The sequence below is a fragment of the Oryzias latipes genome, chromosome 13 (genome assembly GCF_053564925.1).
Source record: "Oryzias latipes strain Hd-rR chromosome 13, Olatipes_Hd-rR_3.1".
NCBI classification, from domain to species: domain Eukaryota; kingdom Metazoa; phylum Chordata; class Actinopteri; order Beloniformes; family Adrianichthyidae; genus Oryzias; species Oryzias latipes.
The window spans coordinates 1,639,582-1,657,786 of NC_136249.1; the positions used below are offsets into that span (position 1 = coordinate 1,639,582).

The following is an 18,205-nucleotide window of genomic DNA, read 5'->3' on the forward strand; positions in this document are numbered from 1 at the left end:
AATAGGAAGGGGGACAGCACGGTTCCCTGAGGGGCTCCAGTGTTGCTTGTCAGGGTGTCAGACACACAGCTCTGCAGTCTCACAAACTGAGGTCGGCCTGTCAGGTAGTCCTCAATCCATGAGACCAGGGGGGGAACCACCTGCATCTTCTCTAACTTCTCCCTCATCAGTCTCGGCTGGATGGTATTGAAGGCTGAAGAAAAGTCAAAGAACATGATCCTCACTGTGGTGTTAGGCTTTTCCAGGGAGGAGTATGCTCTCTGCAGCAGGTATAGCAGTGCATCCTCCACTCCCGCCTTGGGTTGGTATGCAAACTGCAGTGGGTCTTGGAGAGGGCTCACCAGGGGTCTGAGATGTGACAGCACCAGCCGCTCCATGACCTTCATAACATGGGAGGTCAGTGCTATAGGCCTGTAGTCACTAGGCGACTCTGGATGGTTTTTCTTTGGCACAGGGAGGAGGCAGGAAGTCTTCCACAGCACTGGGATCCTCTGAAGGTTAAGGCTCAGGTTGTACAGATGCTGAAGTACACCACATAGCTGGCTGGAACAGTTTTTGAGTACCCGGGGACTGATGCCATCAGGTTCAGCAGCCTTACGCTGGTTGAGCCTCTCCAGCTCCCTCCTCACCTGAGTGGATGTGATGAGAAGGCCATTTTGGGAGGAGGGGGTGGTGGAGCCTGTTTTTGGGTCTGTGAAGGATGTCAGCTGTGGGGAGGGGGGTGGGGATTTCAGAGGTGCTAATGATGATGATGGCCCTGGAAGATGAGTGGAAGGTGTCCAGTGGTCGTTCAGAGGATAAATGGGTGGATTAATGAGGGAGGGGGAGCTGGTGTCAGACCTGTTTAAAAACTGGTTTGAATGCCGTGCAGGGCAGCTGGGGGAGGGAGGTGGGGGAAGCTGATGTGTTAATGGCCCTGGAAGGTGGGAGGAAGACCGTTGATCACTCAGAAGAGGAGTAAGGGGACAGCTGGGGGAGGGGGAGCTGGAATCAAACCTATTGAAGAAATTGTTCAGCTCGTTGGCTCGATCCACATTTCCTTCGGCTGCAGGTTTTCCCTTCCTCTGAAGGCCGGTGATTGCTCTCATCCCACTCCACACATCCCTGGTCTGGTTTCTCTGTAGTCTCTCCTCCAGCTTCCTTCCGTAGGCGTCTTTACACTCCTTCAGGCTGCGTTTCAGCTCCTTCTGAACTCTAGTGAGCTCCACGCGGTCCCCAGCCATGAAGGCCCTTTTGTTTTCATTTAGAAGGGCCTTCAGTTCACGTGTAACCCAGGGTTTGTTGTTCGGGTAACATCGCACCCTCTTGGACGGGATGGAGTTTTCCGTACAGAATTTGATGTAGTCCGAGACACAGTCTGTTAGTCCATCCAGATCGTCACCATGACTTTCATACAGAACAGACCAGTCTGTGGTTTCCAGGGCATCCTGCAGGCTTTCCGTGGCACCGTCAGACCACTTTGTAATATTCCTCACAGTGACTTGTTTCTGTTTGACCACCGGTATGTATGATGGGGAGAGCAGGACCAGGTTGTGGTCAGACTTGCCCAGTGGGGGAAGTGCAGTGGATGTGTATGCGTTGGTGACATTAGCATACAGTAAGTCCAAAGTCTTTTTGTCCCTTGTTGTGCACTGGATGTATTGATGGAATGTGGGAAGAGTGGAGGAGAGGCAGGCATGGTTAAAATCCCCTGTGATGAAGAAGAAGGCACCAGGGTGTTTAGTATGCAGGTTGGCAGTGACTGAGTGGATGACGTCACAGGCCGCGTCTGCTTTGCCGGTCGGAGGAATATAGACGTTGATGGCGATCACGTTTGTAAATTCCCTTGGCAAGTAGTATGGGCGAAGTCCGATGGCAAGGAGCTCCACATCGGGATTGCACACACGTTCCTTGACGTGGATGTGCTCCGGTTTGCACCACCTTTTGTTTACGAGTAAAGCAACCCCCCCTCCTTTCTTCTTGCCGCTCGCGGTGGTGTCTCGGTCCGCTCGCACTGTATGAAAGCCCGTGATCGTCACGTTTGCGTCCGGTGTCAGTTCGTGAAGCCACGTTTCAGTGAAACACATGACACTGGCCTCTCGATACTCCCGCTGGGTCCGTACGAGAGCCCCCAGTTCATCCATCTTATTAGTATTTGCTTGCTTTCCAGGTACATTGCAGCTATCTTCCATAAAGGTTTTGCTTTTTTCCACAAGCCAACCTTCACGAGATCCAAAGACAACAATGCAGTGATGCAGGTAGCATGCTGGCATCTGACAGGCTGCAACAACACAAATGCACACAACTGCTGCTCTGCAGCCTCCTTCCTCACTCACCAAGGTTTCCACTCCGGAGGTAAAGGAGCCTTGATGCCCTCCTTGGCCAGCCACAGCAGCTCTGGCTCCTTGTCAGGGTCGATGCCGATCTCTCTGGCGTACTCTTGAATCTCTGATGGCATGAGGAGAAGATGTGGGGAAAGAACAGAGGGGAGCAGACAATTATGAGAATTCTGGTCTTCAATTCTGCTCCTTTCCAATCATGAAAATGTTCAATAATGTACAACAAACATGTAAACATATTTGAAAATCAATAATTTTCATGAAAGGAACAACTAAATAGATGAACATAGAAAAAACAAATGAAAAACCTTAGGCCCTGTTTATCTCTCAGTTCTAACTCAAAGAGTTAAACGGAGAATGAAGCACTAAAAATTAATCTTAAGAAATGATTCTATAGCCATGCATTAGTGTGTACCATAATGACTGTTGTAGTTTCAGGTGTCACTGAACATACCTTTATCGGAGGGAATAAAGCTTTCATCGTATTCCTCTTCCAGGATCAGCTGGTCTCCTATGACAGCCGTCATGGTTACTGTACAGACAAATTGGGTGGATCCTAAACAAACATGGACTGCTCATTATAACAACACAAAAAGAAACGAGGATTCTGCTTGGTTTGCTGTGACACTTTTAGGTCCCGTCTTCCTTGAAAAGCAGATCTTATCTCAATGGGACCTCCTGGTAAAATAAAGGTTAAATAAAAAAAGACATAAACATGGATAGGATGTTTGTTACCAGATTTAAAATTATCATGCAATTATGGGATGAGCAGTAGAGCTCAGTAAAGTTTAGTGTTTATTGAGTTAAATGATAAAAGTTTAACAGGAAATATTGGATAGTTAACAATTTATTCATCCAATGACGTCATAAAATAAAAACCCGAGTAAACGTAGACGGACTCTTCAGGGCCTCCTTTTGCTAATCACGCACTGCTGTGGGACTGATCCTATTCAACCAGCCTCTTCATCAATGTAACGCTACAGCAGAGCGCATGCGCACAGGTCTGAATCAGGGGCTTGATTTGGCGCATGCTCAGAGGAGCTGCTGATCGCGCGACTGATTGGCGGCACCCGTGTAATCCAGCGGTCTAAGGTAAAAGTCAACAACTGTTTGGAAGAGAAAAAAATGAAATAAATAAATAAGATTAAAAAAAGATCGAACACATTTTGTTAAACACGGCCCACATTCTCCGTCCTGCTGCTCGTCCCACGCATGCGTGTACTTCACAATTCATCTGATCAACAGGCTTCAGAGAAGTCTTGTTCCGGGAAAGAAGTAACCTACTAGTTTAGGTTATGTGCTACGATTCTATTATAATCCCATACAGCCAGATTGTCTTTCATCTAATGAGATTAGGAAATGATCTAAAGTCGTTGGACAAAGCAAACAACTCAGAAAAAACACTCCTGTCGGACAAACTGCATGTTTTAATTCAAACTGGTGTGAAACTGTTTTTGCACGATGTAGCTATGCGGTTTGTGGAGAGGGAGGATAACAAAAGATGACAGATTACACGCCAGAATCCCATCTTGACGACAGATTTATGGTCAAACCTGAGGTTAGCATGCCGTTAGCTTAGCAGGCTAAACACCCGAAGACGAGCTAATTCGTGAACCGATTTACCTCCCGAACTGTAACCAGTTTCTCATTGGCCCCTTCGGAAGTGGCGACTAGGCTTCAACGCCTCAATCATTGCTCGGATACACCAGAATAAGACGCAGAAGTGGACGGAAACATCGTCTCTAAGGACGCTCCTGTCGTTTCCCCGTGACAAGAAAGGACAGCTCTGAGTGGCTGGAACGTGAGGCGTTTAGGAACAGTCGGAAGTTTGTACTTTAACATCTAAACCCACTTCTACCCGGGTTTCCCTGCACGGTTCTACTTCAGAGCCACAAAAAACAAAAAAGCTCCAAGTTGAGTTTCGTATATGATTAAAAACATGTAAAACTAAATATTTTTACCTTGCCATTTTATTTGTTTTACATAAAGCTTGTTTCTGAAGTACTAAATAAACTGGATTTGAAGCCATCAGTACCACAGGAGGTTCAACAGCTTCATGTCAAATATGACCTTTTTAACAATCAATGTATTTTGGGATATTAAAATGACTGTAATCAAAATTGTTATCTTAAAGTTAACAATTTAACTCTTGAACATATGTTTAACTCTTACACATTTAAACTCATCACAGACATGTTTGATCTTTTTTTTTTTTTTTTTTTTGCTGTAGCCTACAAACATTTAACCATTTTAACAGAAATGTCACAGTAACCGTCAGGTGTGATGTGCTATAAAAGGGTTTCAGCTGAAATGAAAGGAAAGGCGTAGAAAACTGAGAGCAGCCATGTTTTTCAGCCTAGAGACACTGAAGAAAAGACTGGAGGCAGAGCTGGAGGTAGCAGAGATGAAGATGCTGAGGTTCTCTTTGGGAGAGACCAGGTGGATCAGGAATGAGGACCACACGTTAGAGGTTTTGGAGATGACAGACTGAGACGGTTCTGACATGTCCAGAGGAGAGACAGTGAATCTATTGGTGGAAGGATGCTGAGTCTGGAGCTGCCATGTAAGAAGAAGACCAAAGAGGAGGTTTCTGGATGCAGGGAAGGAAGACATGAAGGTAGCTGCTGTTAGAGGAGAGCATGCAGAAGACAGGGTTAGATGGAGGAAGCTGAATGGCTGTGATGACCCCTGAAGGGAAAGGCCGAAAGCAAAAGAAGAAGATCAGACAAACAAAAGTATAAAAGTATTACAGGAATTGCATTCAGTTATTTAAATTCATATTTTTCTGAAATATATCAACTTGATTCTGCGATAATAAGCCTTTGTCAAAAAGGAAAATCAGTTGTGGTGTACCATAGGGCTCTCTGCTGGGTGAAATCATCTTTTACATCAATTCTTTTACCATTAGCTATCTTTATATGCAGCACAGCATACATTCCCCTTATGCTCATGAAAGGGTTAGGGCTACTGCAATTTTCTAAATAATGTCAAGTTTATCTCACTAGTTTTATCACGCATGGGACAGTTTTTTGTGTCCCATGTGTGACAACTTTATTATGAAAAAACTCCAAGTTTGCTTTCTTTTAATTTCTTTATTTCTTATTTTATTGCAGAAATCACCTTTGCAACAACTCTTGTTTTTGAATTTGCAGGAGGCCTCTGTATTTTAAGATTTCTTTACTTTTTTGGTTTTTCTATACACAAACCTTATAAAAGATTCATAAAAATAACTATGAATATCTCAAATTTTAAGAAAATTCCAGGATGCGGTTCCTAGAGCTGAAACACATGAAACCTAACAGCTGACAGTAAAGTTTTATGTTTTTAAATAGTTTTATTCTAACAACTAACGTTGATTTTTTTCACTCTTTTTTGTCATAAATCTTTCAGGGACAAGCAGTTCTGATCCACAGTGTCACTTTCTTTCCCTTTTTTCCCCCAAAGATCAACAGTTTCCTAAATGTTCCACAGCAACAACAATGTAAAAGCAGCCTCAACAACCCTGACAAGTGAAACAGCATTTCTGAATCTGGAAAGGAAAAAGGGTTTCAATGATTTAGTTTTAATTTTGTTCTTCCTGGAGAAGTGTGTTTAGGGGCCCCTCCTCTTTGCTCACACTTGCATCAGTTCCTGTTGCCAAATGGTAAATTTGTTCAGGTTTAAAGATTGTGGATTTCTTCATAATGTATGTAACTCCAATTTTCCAGTAAATGGTCTCTGTAACTCTAGCTTTTTCCGACTTTAACCACAAGAGGGGGCAGAAGAGGACTCCTAAAATTATGAACCCAATGACAAGCAGGGTTTTTTTTCAGCTTTTTTACAAATGTCACATGGAGGCTGCTGGAAAAGTGATGTGACCTTTGAACCTCACCCAGTGCCTGATCAATTCCTCGTTATCTGGTCCCAGTTGGAGTTAGTGAGATAAAACTTGACATTAATGGATGATCACAATATGAAACCACTTTGCCTTGCAGCTGTTGCCTGTTTGCATAACTTTATTATTTAGTGACGTATAGATTTAGCTTGATTACCAATAACCTGAAGTAGCAGTTTAATGCAAGACATTATAAACCAAGACTTTTCGTCTTTTGCAAAGGTTCTTTAGTTCATAGAGGCGTGCAGACATCTGAGCACAGATCTCTTAAGTCATAAGAATCAGGTTGAGATGTGGACTTTGAGTCCAATTCCTGACTCTTTTCAGCAGAGGACTAGCTGCTGTGCTCAGGATCATTGTCCTGTTATATCATCACCCGACAGCGGGACGGAAGAGTTCATGGTCAACCTGTTGATTTGGCGCCAAGATGATTCTGAAGCCCAAAATTATCTTTGATCTTTCTGTGCTTCAATGGATAAATCTGAAGTGCTAAACCTTCAACGTTTTATTGGATCTCTGCTGAAACATCATGGGGTGATGTTTCACTTTGACCTCTTCACCTTCAGGTCCTTTGTCCTCCCTATACTCAATTTCTAAAGCTAAATGTTAAACAAATGGAAGAAAAGACGTAGCAGACTGTGAGGAAAGAAAGAAAAACAAACACAAACTCAAATATCAATTTCCAACAGGAAAAATTTAAGCGACACAACAGTTTTTCAAGACAAAAACATAGTTTAAATTCAGAAAAAATCAGTGACTGCATACTTTGACTCTTTACACATTACCACAGCGTTTGCTCCTGTTTCTGCCCAACTAATATTGATTATTGTTCATGTAGAGATTTAATCGTTTAAAGTCTGGTAATTGTCATTACTAGTTTCATGGCAAAATAAAAGCAGGTTCACCTTCTTATTTACATGAATGCAATTTCCAAATGACATTACAGATTTTGGAAACTTGTCCTCATCTATTTACATGAATGAGTGATTTTATTGTGGGTGGTTTGCCTCCCTATCAGGGTGAATGGCCTCTGCTTCTTGGGAAATGTTTCCAAATTACAAACAGGCCTTGAAACCTCCACGATCAACGCCTACGCGCTGGACGACAAAACACACAACACTAGTGTAACACAGCATTGGGCAAGGACCTCGCTGAATGTCATCTCACGATTATCAAAAATATCTGTGTTCATGTCTCGTTTTTGTGCGGGCCTGGATCCAGGTAAGGGCAAGGAGGGGCAATGCCCCCCCAAACGTGATGCCATGCAAACGATCCAAATGTCAAAAATATTTAAAGAAGACCAGAGCGCCCTCTTCTCTCTGGCTCTCACTCAAAGTAGCTGCTGGTGCTGATTGGTGGATGCAAGCGAGGGCGTGGCCTTTCGCTTCACTCCCGCTCCTCACTCAGTCCCTCGCAGTCCCAGCAGAACTCAGCCGCCGTTCTGAGTTTTCGTCTGCTGTTCGTTGCTGAAATGATTTGATCACTTGTTATTTCAACTCATTCTTTTCCTCTATCTATCGCTTTCTTTGTTCTGGTTTGGCCTAAACTGACAAAAGAGTTTACTATGTGCAGGTTTCTGGTTGCTAAAGCTATTGCTAGCAGTAGCAGCAAAGCTGCCGGTGTTGGGGCAGCAGCGACGGCAGCAGAGACAGACTCGTCGGGCGGTGAATCCCCATGCTCAGCCCAGTACACCTAGCTTGTCTAGTGTCCCAAGCACAGCCGGTCCCAGTGGCTTCCAGCCCTGCGGTGGCCGCTGCAGATGATGCAGATTTAGGCATGAACACTTTAGCACCGTCACAGCCCACAGCTCTGCTTTTCCCCATAAGAACGAACGCTCATTCAGCCCAGGCTGGTATCGCGGAAGACCATGGCTGGAATAATCAGCAAAGCATTATGCATCAGTCTATGATGGAGCTTCTGTCATGTGACCAGGTGCCTTGTGGAGAATCAGGAGGCTGTTATGAGTATCCTGTCAGAGGTCACAGAGGTCACAGAGGACAGAGCTTCTGCTGGAGACATCTGCACAGAGGCATCAGGGATACTGATGATGGATGATTACTGATGATGTTAAGGAGGCATCATTTCTTTAAACAGGAACGTTTCTTCTAAAAGTTCTGGGTTCCTTGAGGTCTGCGAATGCCCTGCTGCAGGCTCATTCTGTTGACCTGTGCTGTGCTTCAGAAATAGTCCGTGCATCTCTGCAGGCTCTAGAGCAGATGAGGGATGAAGAGAGTGAGACATTAGCCAGCATGTCTGCACCAGCTGCTAAAAGAAAGAGAACAATGAGCTCAGTGCTCACTGTTATGTCCACTGTGGGCCGTGCAGAAGACTCCTCCTGAAGAGAGCTCTTCTCAGCATTTTGGACAAAGCCATTAGAGAGATGGAGACAATGTTCTCCTAAAGCAATATTGACCTCATAAGAGCAGTTCATTGTCTTCATCCTCAATCTCCCTCTTTTCTGGATGTTGTCCTCTGCAGAGAATGACAGGAAGTGACGGTGACAAACTTTCCAACAAGATTCGTGTCACAAAAATAATGATGGAGTTCGAAAAGACTGATGCTGACAGCAATGTGGATTTGTAGACCTCGCCACTTTATGCAAATATCTACATGGGTGTGAGAATGCCTTTCCTCAGCTCCACCGTATGTACCGTATTTTCACGACCATTATGGTCGTATATATGGGTTATAGGGTGCCTTCTCAGTTATAGATAATTTTTGGTATTTGACACCTACAGTGGAGGACAAAATTGTTGGTACCCCTCAGTTAAAGAAAGAAAGTCCACAATGCTCACTGAAATGACTTGAAAAGTTCAAAAGCAACAATAAATTAAAATTTATTGAAAATTAAATAATCAAAATCAGCCATTACTTTAGAGTTGTTCATTAACAGAATTATTTAAAAAAACAAACTAATGAAATAGGCCTGGACAACAATGATTGACGGCTGTCTTCTCCAAATGGCATGTTTCAGCTCCTTCCACTGATGTTCAATGGGATTCAGATCTGGGCTCATAGAAGGCCTCTTCAGAATAGTCCAACGCTTTTCTCTCAGCCATTCTTGGGGTTTTCTGGCTGAGTGTTTTGGATGGTTGTCCTGTTGGAAGACCCATGACCTGAGACTGAGACCAAGCTTTCTGACACTAGGCAGCACATTTCTACCCAGAATGCCTTGATCATCTGGAGATTTCATTTGACCTTCACAACTTCCAGACACCCTGTGGCAGATGCAGCAAAGCAGCCCCAAAACAGAACTGAGCCTCCTCCATGTTTCACAGTAGGTACAGTGTTCTTTTGGTTGAATGCTTCATTTTTGAGTCTACCAACATAGAGTTGATGTGCCTTACCAAAAAGCTCCAGTTTTGTCTCCTCTGTCCAAAGGACATTTTCCCAGAAGCTTTGTGGCTTGTCAACATGCATTTTTGCAAATTCCAGTCTGGCTTTTTGATGATTTCCTTTCAACAGTGGTGTCCTCCTTGGTCGTCTCCCATGAAGTCCACTCTGGCTCAAACAACCATGAATAGTGCGATCTGACACTGATGTACCTTGATCTAGGAGTTCACCTTTAATGTCTTTGGAGGTTGTTCTGGGCTCTTTGGATACAGTTCCAACTATCCGTCTCCTCCATTTGTCATCAGTTTTCCTTTTCCATTGTCCAGGGAGGTTGGCTACTGTCCCGTGGGTCTTAAACCTCTGAATAATATGTGCCACTTTGGTCACAGGAACGTCAAGCTGCTTAGAGATGGTTTTATAGCCTTTACCTTTACCATGTTTGTCTATCATTTTGTTTCTAATGTCCTGGGACAATTCTCTCCTTGGCTTTCTGTTGTCCATCTTCAGTGTGGTTCACACCTTTTCACCAAACAGCAACGTGACTATTTGTCTCCCTTTAAATAGGCAGACTGACTGATTATGGGTTTGAAAACAGCTGTGATGTCAATGAAAGGACATACCTGAGTTCATCATGACCCCCTGGACAATTAGTTCTCAGTCTTTTATGGAGGTCCCATCATTTTTGTCCAGCCCTATTTCATTAGTTTTTTTTTTTTTAAATAATTCTGTTTATCAACAACTCTAAAGTAATGGCTGATTTTGATTATTTAATTTTCAATAAATTTTAATTTGTTGTTAGTTTTGAACGTTTCAAGTCATTTCAGTGAGCATTGTAGACTTTCTTTAAGTGAGGGCTACCAACAATTTTGTCCTCCACTGTACAAAAGGCACAGTGGGTTTTAGGGCGCAGCCACGTTAACACATAGCGAGGAAAACATACCTGCTAGTGTGTGCTTATAAAAGGCAGCGGGATAAAAACTAAGTTGGATCATCTGCATCGTGTCAAAGCTCTTTCTCTACTTTCTCTCCAGTACCCCCCTCTGCTGAACCGTGCTGCATGAAAGAAAACAAAATGTAGTTATTTTAGCTCATGAGAAGGTTATAGCAAGAAAACTGGATATGGACTCGATTGTTAGGACTTTTGCACACAAAAACTAAAGCTGTAATGACTGATAGAAGCCATGCTGTGTGTTCAGAACTAAATAAACTAAAGGGACAAAAAAAATAAGAAAAAAAAACCTCAAAAGAATAAATAGCTAAACAGACAAACTTTCAAATAAGTAAATTAAAAAGTGACAAAATACATAAAAATAGATGAAATAGACAAAAAAATAAATAAACCAAAGATAAACATAAAAATATAAAATAAATAAATAAAAGTGACATAAAGTATGTAATAAATAAATAAATAAACAAATGAATAAATAAGATCTTACTAAATAAAAGACAGAACAGAGATGGATAAACAGACACACTGGCTTAAAATAAATAAATAAATAAATAAATAAGTCACTCCCTGGCTCCCTCTGTCCCTACCTCCCTCACACACTCCCTCACCCCCTCCCTCACTTACTACCTCACTTACTCCCTCACCCCCTCCCTCACTTACTACCTCACTCACTCATCCACTCACTCACTCAATAAAAAAAGTTTCTGAGACAGTTCTTGTGTTCTACGTAAAAAAGAACGTGCGTTCTAATGGACCAGATCCATCCAGGTTAGACTTTGATCAATCAGGGACTCAGATTTTGTAGCAATGTACTGATGACACCCCATTTAATTATTTGAAGCGCCAACCGTTTGAAAATTGGTCATGGAGGAAAAACTAATAAATGCGATTTGTTACCAGCTGGAATTCTTTGACACCAAGTCTTTCATATATCAGATTGGAGCTGTGAAAGAAAAAGCCTGGAACTAGATTCACCAGATTTGCACCGCTTTGACATTTCACACCAAGACTCTTTCAACTCTGAGTACATGCACTCTTACGGCTAAAGGCGCGTTAAAAAACACGCTTTTAGCGTGCTCCTGAATGTGCGTCACATACCAGGAACACAGCATTACACTGCATTCCAAATGATCATGAAAAGAAAATACTGTTATGTATGGAGGTTTGTTCAATAACATTTAATATAAACTCTAATGATTAGTGACTTGAAAATTATGCTGACTGTCATTTGCAGTGAGGATTTAGAAAAATCATTGAAAAATGAGAATGTTGGAACCAGCTGTATAGCCACACAATGTTCTAACTGATCCCACAGTGAACATCATTTTTGGGTTTTGGCCCCAATAAGTGAAAAAAGACTGTACACAGTACGCCACTGTGTGTAACACACAAATGAGGTGTGTCTGTCACCACAGTACAATTACCTCCCTATCTCAAAAACCTGTCAAGTGAAACAGACACTGTGTTTACTACATCCCTAACTTATTGGGTGGGAGCAGTGTATGTGTTCACTTTTATAAATTGCAAGAACTAGTCCACTGTTTAGATTTAAGACAATTGCTGAAACAAAATAAACAAATAAAATAAAAAAGAGGAGAGAATGCACACAATCACCGGTCGTGCCCTGATTGCTCTTTGATTACGTGAGCATTTGCATGTGCATGTGAAGGATTGGGATTATGTAAAACATAGTCTTATATGTTGTTTTAGCTGTGCTCTCTTCAGATGATCTGAGTTCAGGGTGGATTTTCTTCCATTGCTGTCAAGCCGCATGGCCCTCAGGGCGGTGCAACCCACAGTGACTCTCCGCCTGCAGGGCTTCACCCCAAAATGTTTCCAGTCAAGCAGAAATGACCTCTGCAGGTGTTGCGTTGCAAAACCACATCGCCACAGTGGTTGGGATTGGGGTGAAGTGGTCCAAAGTGGAGCGTGTGGACCCGAGAGAAATGAGCATGATGGACACAAAGCAGCTCGCAGCTGAGAAAACCTCCCCTGCTAGTGTGAGAGCAGCGCTCCATCATGAGGGCAGCTGGAACAGTGACACGACCTTTGAACCTCAGCCTGATTAAGAGGTAGATTGTTGATTAAATAGTTATCAGCTCCAGGCTGTTACTTGACATGTACAGAAACTGTGGTTCTAAATCACTAAATAAAATGTGTTTTACTTTACCTTTTGGTATCTGATGACTGTTTGTAAAAGGATTGGATCCTTCTGACTTGATCAAGGCCTGAATGTATGCCTCTTTAACCATTTCAGCGTCTTCATCAAACCTTCATCAGTCATGTCCCCCTTTCAGCCCTTATCGTTTGTTTGTTTGTTTGTTTGTTTAAAATCATCATTTTTTCCTTGCTTCTGCAAGACAGAACATTTGCAGCAGTTTTTTAACCAAGAGCAGCCACGGTGACAGCAGTAATCTGTGGACACGATGCCGTGTGGCTGCTGTATCAATGCACCGCCAGACAGGCCGTCCCAAAGGTCGCCGTCCCAGATAAGAATCTTTCCTCTGACAACGTCTGTTTCGTTCTTGGTCAGCAGCTCTGAGCGGTTCTCTGTCAAACAGCCTTATCTCTTCCGTCGGGGCAAAAGCCACGTCCAACGATGCAATATGCTAAAATTCAATCTATCTTTAACTATTGTCGATGGCTGGATTGAGAATCTGGGATTGAGGATTATTCACTGGATCAGTTACGTTTTCATTTCAGTCCCAAACCACAGATTGGAAACTTTTAAACTGGTTGCTTTACCAGCAGACAGCTGTTCGATTAAATGAATGTTTTAGGGAAGCTGCTCATTGGCCTTTTTTTTTGTTGGGGGTGGAGGTAGGTGGAGGGGGAGTACTTACAATTTTCTTATATACTAATGAAAATATTTATGCACAAGGAAAAACTCTCCAGACTGAAAGAAAAAAAGTCCTCTCACTTGAAAGACGGCACCTTCTGCAGACGTTTCTTGATGTTTCCAATGATTTGACTCAACCAGCAATCCCTTTTTTACATTTGTATCATTTGCTTCCTTTGAGCTAGTGTGAATGTGACAGACTCAGGTCACTTGAATGGATACATTATAGGGAGCTAGTGTGTAGCTTTTAGATGAGTATGAATAAACTAACAACATACGAAGCTTTAAAAGTTTATGTACAATAAATTTGGGAAATCTGTGCATGCAATATTTCACCTCTGGATGCCACTTTAGCTCCAAAGCTACATTAATTTAGCTTCTACTTGACAGCAAAAACATAAGTTATCATTTTTTCATAGCTGGAAATAAATGTAGGGGTTAACAACAGTCTTTTTTATTTCGTAAAATTCAAAGAAAATCCTAGATGAATTCAAATGTCTAAACCTCATTCAAGTCAAACACCAAATGCTTTAAGGATTAACTGTAGTTTGTGTCTCATTTGTATTACGTCTGGTTTTTCTGAAGCAGTGAGTTCAAATCCACATTTTCCTCTTCAATAATGGTGTTTGAAAGAGTCATTTTGATTAAAAAAAACCTGATTAACTTGATGACCTACATGTATTGCATTGCATAATGTACGCAGTGGACATGTTGCAACTGAGCGTAGTAGGAGCTTCCAGTGCTAACCTGTGTAGTCAAGAGTTAATCGCATAGAACCGGTCATATTTGTTTTATTTTTCTGTTCACTCGATTGACAGTTTAAAGTGAGCATTAAATAGTGCATAATATGTGACTTTTGACGTGAGCCTAGATTTAATGCTGATAAAAAAGTTGTTTTTTTTCTGATGGAGATTTCTTTATTGCTGGTCTTCAAATATAAAATTCTCACCAATGTTGGTTAAAATGTAATTATTTCTGTTCTATGTTTACAAATGGAAACAAGAATCCCATTCTGTTTTTAAAAACGTCATCTGCAGGATGAGTCTTCATGATCATGTGTTGCACTAACATTGTTAATTGAGGAGTTTTATGGATTTTTTAAGCTGCCCTTTTTTTCCTTTAACATTTTCAGTTTGATTTATGTTGTCCTGATGCTCACTTTTCATTCAAGTTCTATAAATTACCTCAGAATAACATAGCCACACAAATTCTGCTGCCTGGCTTCCAGTTAGGAATTACTTGGCTAAAACAAGCTTCAACAATGAAGAACATTGAGAACCACTGAACTCGTTTAATGTGCAACACAGACAGTCAAAGGTAAGAGTGGAGATCGGATCTGTGATCAGTGCAGGTCTTCTAATCACATGAAGCCGTGGCGCCAAAGTCCAGCAGTGATTGGGCAACAGACAACAGGACAGCACACACCAGCCTTTGACCTATCAGTCATGGAAAAAGCACACACATCTGTGATTAATTCATGTATCCACCAACAAGACCTGTTTGACACTTTGTAAAAGGCTGCGTTCCATTGCACAACGTTGCCCATGAGAGCGTGTGGGCGAGTGTTTGTCCTCCACCATGAGGTGACTTTCTGTTTAGTGCTAACGCGTTCAGATAGCTGATTGCATCAGGTTGTTCTGTTTGCTGCCGGCTTGTTTGTCTCTACAGATCTTTGGAAGGGTGACAGCAGCACAAAAAAAGAGAAAAAAAAGGAAAACGTGGCTCTTTTGTAAACAAAAAAATTGACAAAATACTTCAACTGAGGCAAAAACAACCTTTTCTGGACTAAAACATATTGCATTTCCATTGTTTTTTTGTATCATAAGGAAACCCATTGTTTTAAACATGAACACATTGTCTGTCCATCACTTCAGCTCTCAAACACAACTTTTCTCATTTTCATCACCATGCAAGTCTTCATTTTCCTGCTGGCTCCATGACCGATGAGAATCATCTCCATTGAAACCAAGAAGACAAAAGAGTCGCTCAGGCCTTTTCAAGCCTTCTCAGCAGAGGACTGAATGCAAAACACTGTCAATGTTTGACCCTGGTAATGTACAGAGTATGCTGCACATCTGCGGATAAGTGCTTTGACGTGTTTGATGACTGATCTCCTCAGCAGGCGACCATTGAACCCCCCCCCCCCCCCCCGATGTCCCCGCTGAGGGAGACGGCTGGAGGGGTGAGGTCCAGCTCCACATGGACATGCAGCCCTCGCAGCTCCGCTCCTCCTACCCTTCTGCACATGGACTCAAGCCTCCACCGGCCCTATAAAAAGTCTGCCCCTGCTGGGGTTGCTCAGTCTCACCACCAACTCCACCAGGTAAGACAAGCTGCTTCAAACTGCACCTTCCAGGCTGGGAGAACAATTTCAACTACAGGAGTCAATGTTCAGGTTGCCAGAGTTGCAAAGTAATGCTTGAATAGTTGAGATTTATTTTATTTTGAAAGAAAAAGACACTTTATGGTAACATTTAGATTAAAAGAAACGTCTGAGATTTATTAGAACTCAGGGAAATTACAGCCAAAGGCAACATTACAGTTGTCGTTTACATTTTAAAATGTTTCTGCCTCAAAGACTTGCTGTATCTTCATGAATTTCTGGTGCTGCACAGCGCTTTAAAGCCTGAAACAGGATTGGGAACCATTGCCGATCCTTTTTCGCTAATCTGTTTCCACTAACCCTGCCCCATTCCAGATTCTTCCAGTAAAAATGTATATATTATGAGCAAACTTTTTTCAGTACTTTAGCATGGAAAATGTTAACTTTTCAGACTCTTCATTTCAGCTGTTTGGGGACATTTGAGCTTTAATTTAAAAAAAAAAACATTTTCTTTTTTACTTTTTAACATGTTTTTGAGCTGAAAATGTTACATGGCTAACACGTTTTTGTTTTTGCGTCCTTCCAGACCACCACCATGAAATTCTTGGCCCTTGCTCTTTTGCTGGTCGTCGGTGAGTTGTGTTTATTCAAAATGCAATGAGGAAGGGGGAAAAAGAGGAATTCGGCATTTTGACCCTTTTAAATTTCCTTCCAGGCTCCCAGGCCGCTTCCCTGCAGGCTGATGCCCCCTCTCAGCTGGCCCAGATCCGGTCCGCTGCAGATGTCTACATGACTCAGGTGAAGCAGGGTTTGATCAAAGCCCTGGATCAGCTGGATGACACTCCATACCAGGAGCTCAAGTAAGCCTAACTCCACGTTTCCACTCCAACCCACTCACTGGAGCTGGACATAGGTGGTCAGTTGATTGAACTTGTATGTGATAACTTAGCTGAAGTGGATGTGCTTCCTCCCATTGTTTGACCTCCTCCAGGACCACTCTGACTCAGCGTGTGGAGGACCTGCACACCAACATCAAGGCCCTGCAGGCCCAGGTCTCCCCCATGACTGACAGCGTTGTCACCACCATTTCTGATGCCACCGCCGAATTCCGTAACTCCATCTCACAAGACATCGAGGCCCTGAGAGCTGATCTTGCACCCAAACGTGAGAAGCTGAGAGAGGTCCTTGAAAAGCACATGGAGGAGTACCGAGTCCAGTTGGAGCCCATCGTCAAAGAGTACCAAGCCAGGCACACCGCCGAAATGGAAGCTCTGAGAGTCAAGATGGAGCCCGTGGTGGCAGAGCTGCGTCAGAAGATGGCCGCCAATGTGGAGGAGACCAAGGCCGCCCTGATGCCCATTGTGGAGTCTGTGCGCGCTAAGCTTGTTGAGCGTCTGGAGCAGCTGAGGCAGTTGGCTGTTCCATATGTTGAGGAATACAAAGAGCAGATGAAGAACTTTTACAGCCAGGCACAGTCCATCACAGCTGAAGATATTGAAAACTTGAAGGCAAAGATCACACCTCTTTCTGAGGAAATCAAGCTAAAGTTTGGAGAGATCTTTGGGGCCATCTCAGCAACCTTCAACAAGAACAAGAACTAGATCCTCCCTGTTCCTTAGACTAACCCTGCCTTACTGCCTGTCCTTGACACAGTCCACCTTAATTTCCATTCTTTCTTCGCTCACAAGCAGGCCCAAAGTAAGCTCGTGCCTCCCTGACGACCACACGGCAGGACTTTCCCTCTTGCACACAATAACATACTTCAAAGGCACGAGCCCAAGCAAGCGCACGCACAGAGATGCGCACGTGTCCCGCATTCACATGCTTCGTTCCTCACAACTGCTAACATTTTGTGCTTGAATTGTGTGTGAATTACTGCAGGCATTGACATCTCTGTGTAATGATGAACACAGCTCAATAAACATCTGTATGTTTATACTCTACTGCTTTGTGAAGTTCTTCTCATCTGGGCCTCCGAGTGCGACACGGACAGCGGACTGTGCCACGCTGCAGCCAAACGATCAGGTTGTTAAACCCAGACACGTTAACACTGACCGGCACCCACAGAGCTCTGAACAGAGAAAATAGGAGCAGATGGGAAATCTCGACTGAAGTTTACCACCTCAACAACATTTGGAGATGGCTGGTTTGGAGGGGCAAAGTCATAGAAGCAAAGAACATTTCTTTGTTTTTTTATTCACCTGCAAATCCAAAAAATGCATCTAGTAACGCAGAAATTTGAGTTCTAGATAAATGCTTTGCTGATCCAGGGGGAAATTACGTGGTAGTCTATTGGTCCATCAGATCACACACACACACCAGATTAAAGCATTTATTAAAATGATTCAGTAAAAAGTGTCAAGAGATAACAATTAACCCAATAAAAAGTTGGACATTCAGTGTGCATCTCTCTTTGGAGCCAAGTTTTACTTGCAAGCAAGGAGCAGACAGACAATGGTTGCATTCCATCTGAACACTGAATATTCACAATCAGTTGTCCTGTTTTGGACGCACACATGCAGGAGTTCAGCCTCTCCTCACAGCTGCATGTCTGCGGCTTCATGTTCCC

The 18,205-nt window shown here is 42.9% G+C and overlaps 2 protein-coding genes across 19 annotated transcripts in view; one reads left to right on the top strand and one right to left on the bottom strand.

Annotated features, from left to right (window-relative positions):
* cep164 (centrosomal protein 164) overlaps positions 1–4,106 on the bottom strand; it is a 21,361-nt gene extending 17,255 nt beyond the window's left edge. For 8 of the 11 annotated variants that reach the window (XM_020708556.3, XM_078929339.1, XM_020708555.3 and 5 more), the window contains exons 1-3: positions 3,942–4,092; positions 2,773–2,850; positions 2,316–2,427 (exon numbers count right to left, since the gene is read on the bottom strand). In XM_020708556.3, the coding sequence (XP_020564215.1) occupies positions 2,316–2,427; positions 2,773–2,845 (185 nt within the window). In that variant the 5' untranslated portion in view covers positions 2,846–2,850; positions 3,942–4,092. Of the gene's footprint in view, positions 1–2,315; positions 2,428–2,772; positions 2,875–3,941 lie in introns of all 11 variants that reach the window. The other 3 variants (XM_078929340.1, XM_078929338.1, XM_078929334.1) reach the window with 2 other exon arrangements.
* On the top strand, positions 3,313–17,579 carry LOC101169721 (uncharacterized). 8 transcript variants are annotated; one of them, XM_023961456.2, is made up of 6 exons: positions 3,313–3,410; positions 15,228–15,363; positions 15,436–15,636; positions 16,223–16,268; positions 16,352–16,496; positions 16,628–17,579. In XM_023961456.2, the coding sequence occupies exons 3-6, from the start codon at positions 15,466–15,468 to the stop codon at positions 17,235–17,237; spliced, it is 972 nt and encodes a 323-aa protein (XP_023817224.1). In that variant the 5' UTR covers positions 3,313–3,410; positions 15,228–15,363; positions 15,436–15,465; the 3' UTR covers positions 17,238–17,579. The 8 variants fall into 8 exon arrangements, with proteins under 8 accessions (XP_023817224.1, XP_078785476.1, XP_078785474.1 ...); XM_078929350.1 differs by having other exon boundaries at positions 3,352–3,410; positions 15,188–15,363; XM_078929348.1 differs by having other exon boundaries at positions 3,359–3,410; positions 15,433–15,636.
* Positions 17,580–18,205: the final 626 nt, after the last annotated feature.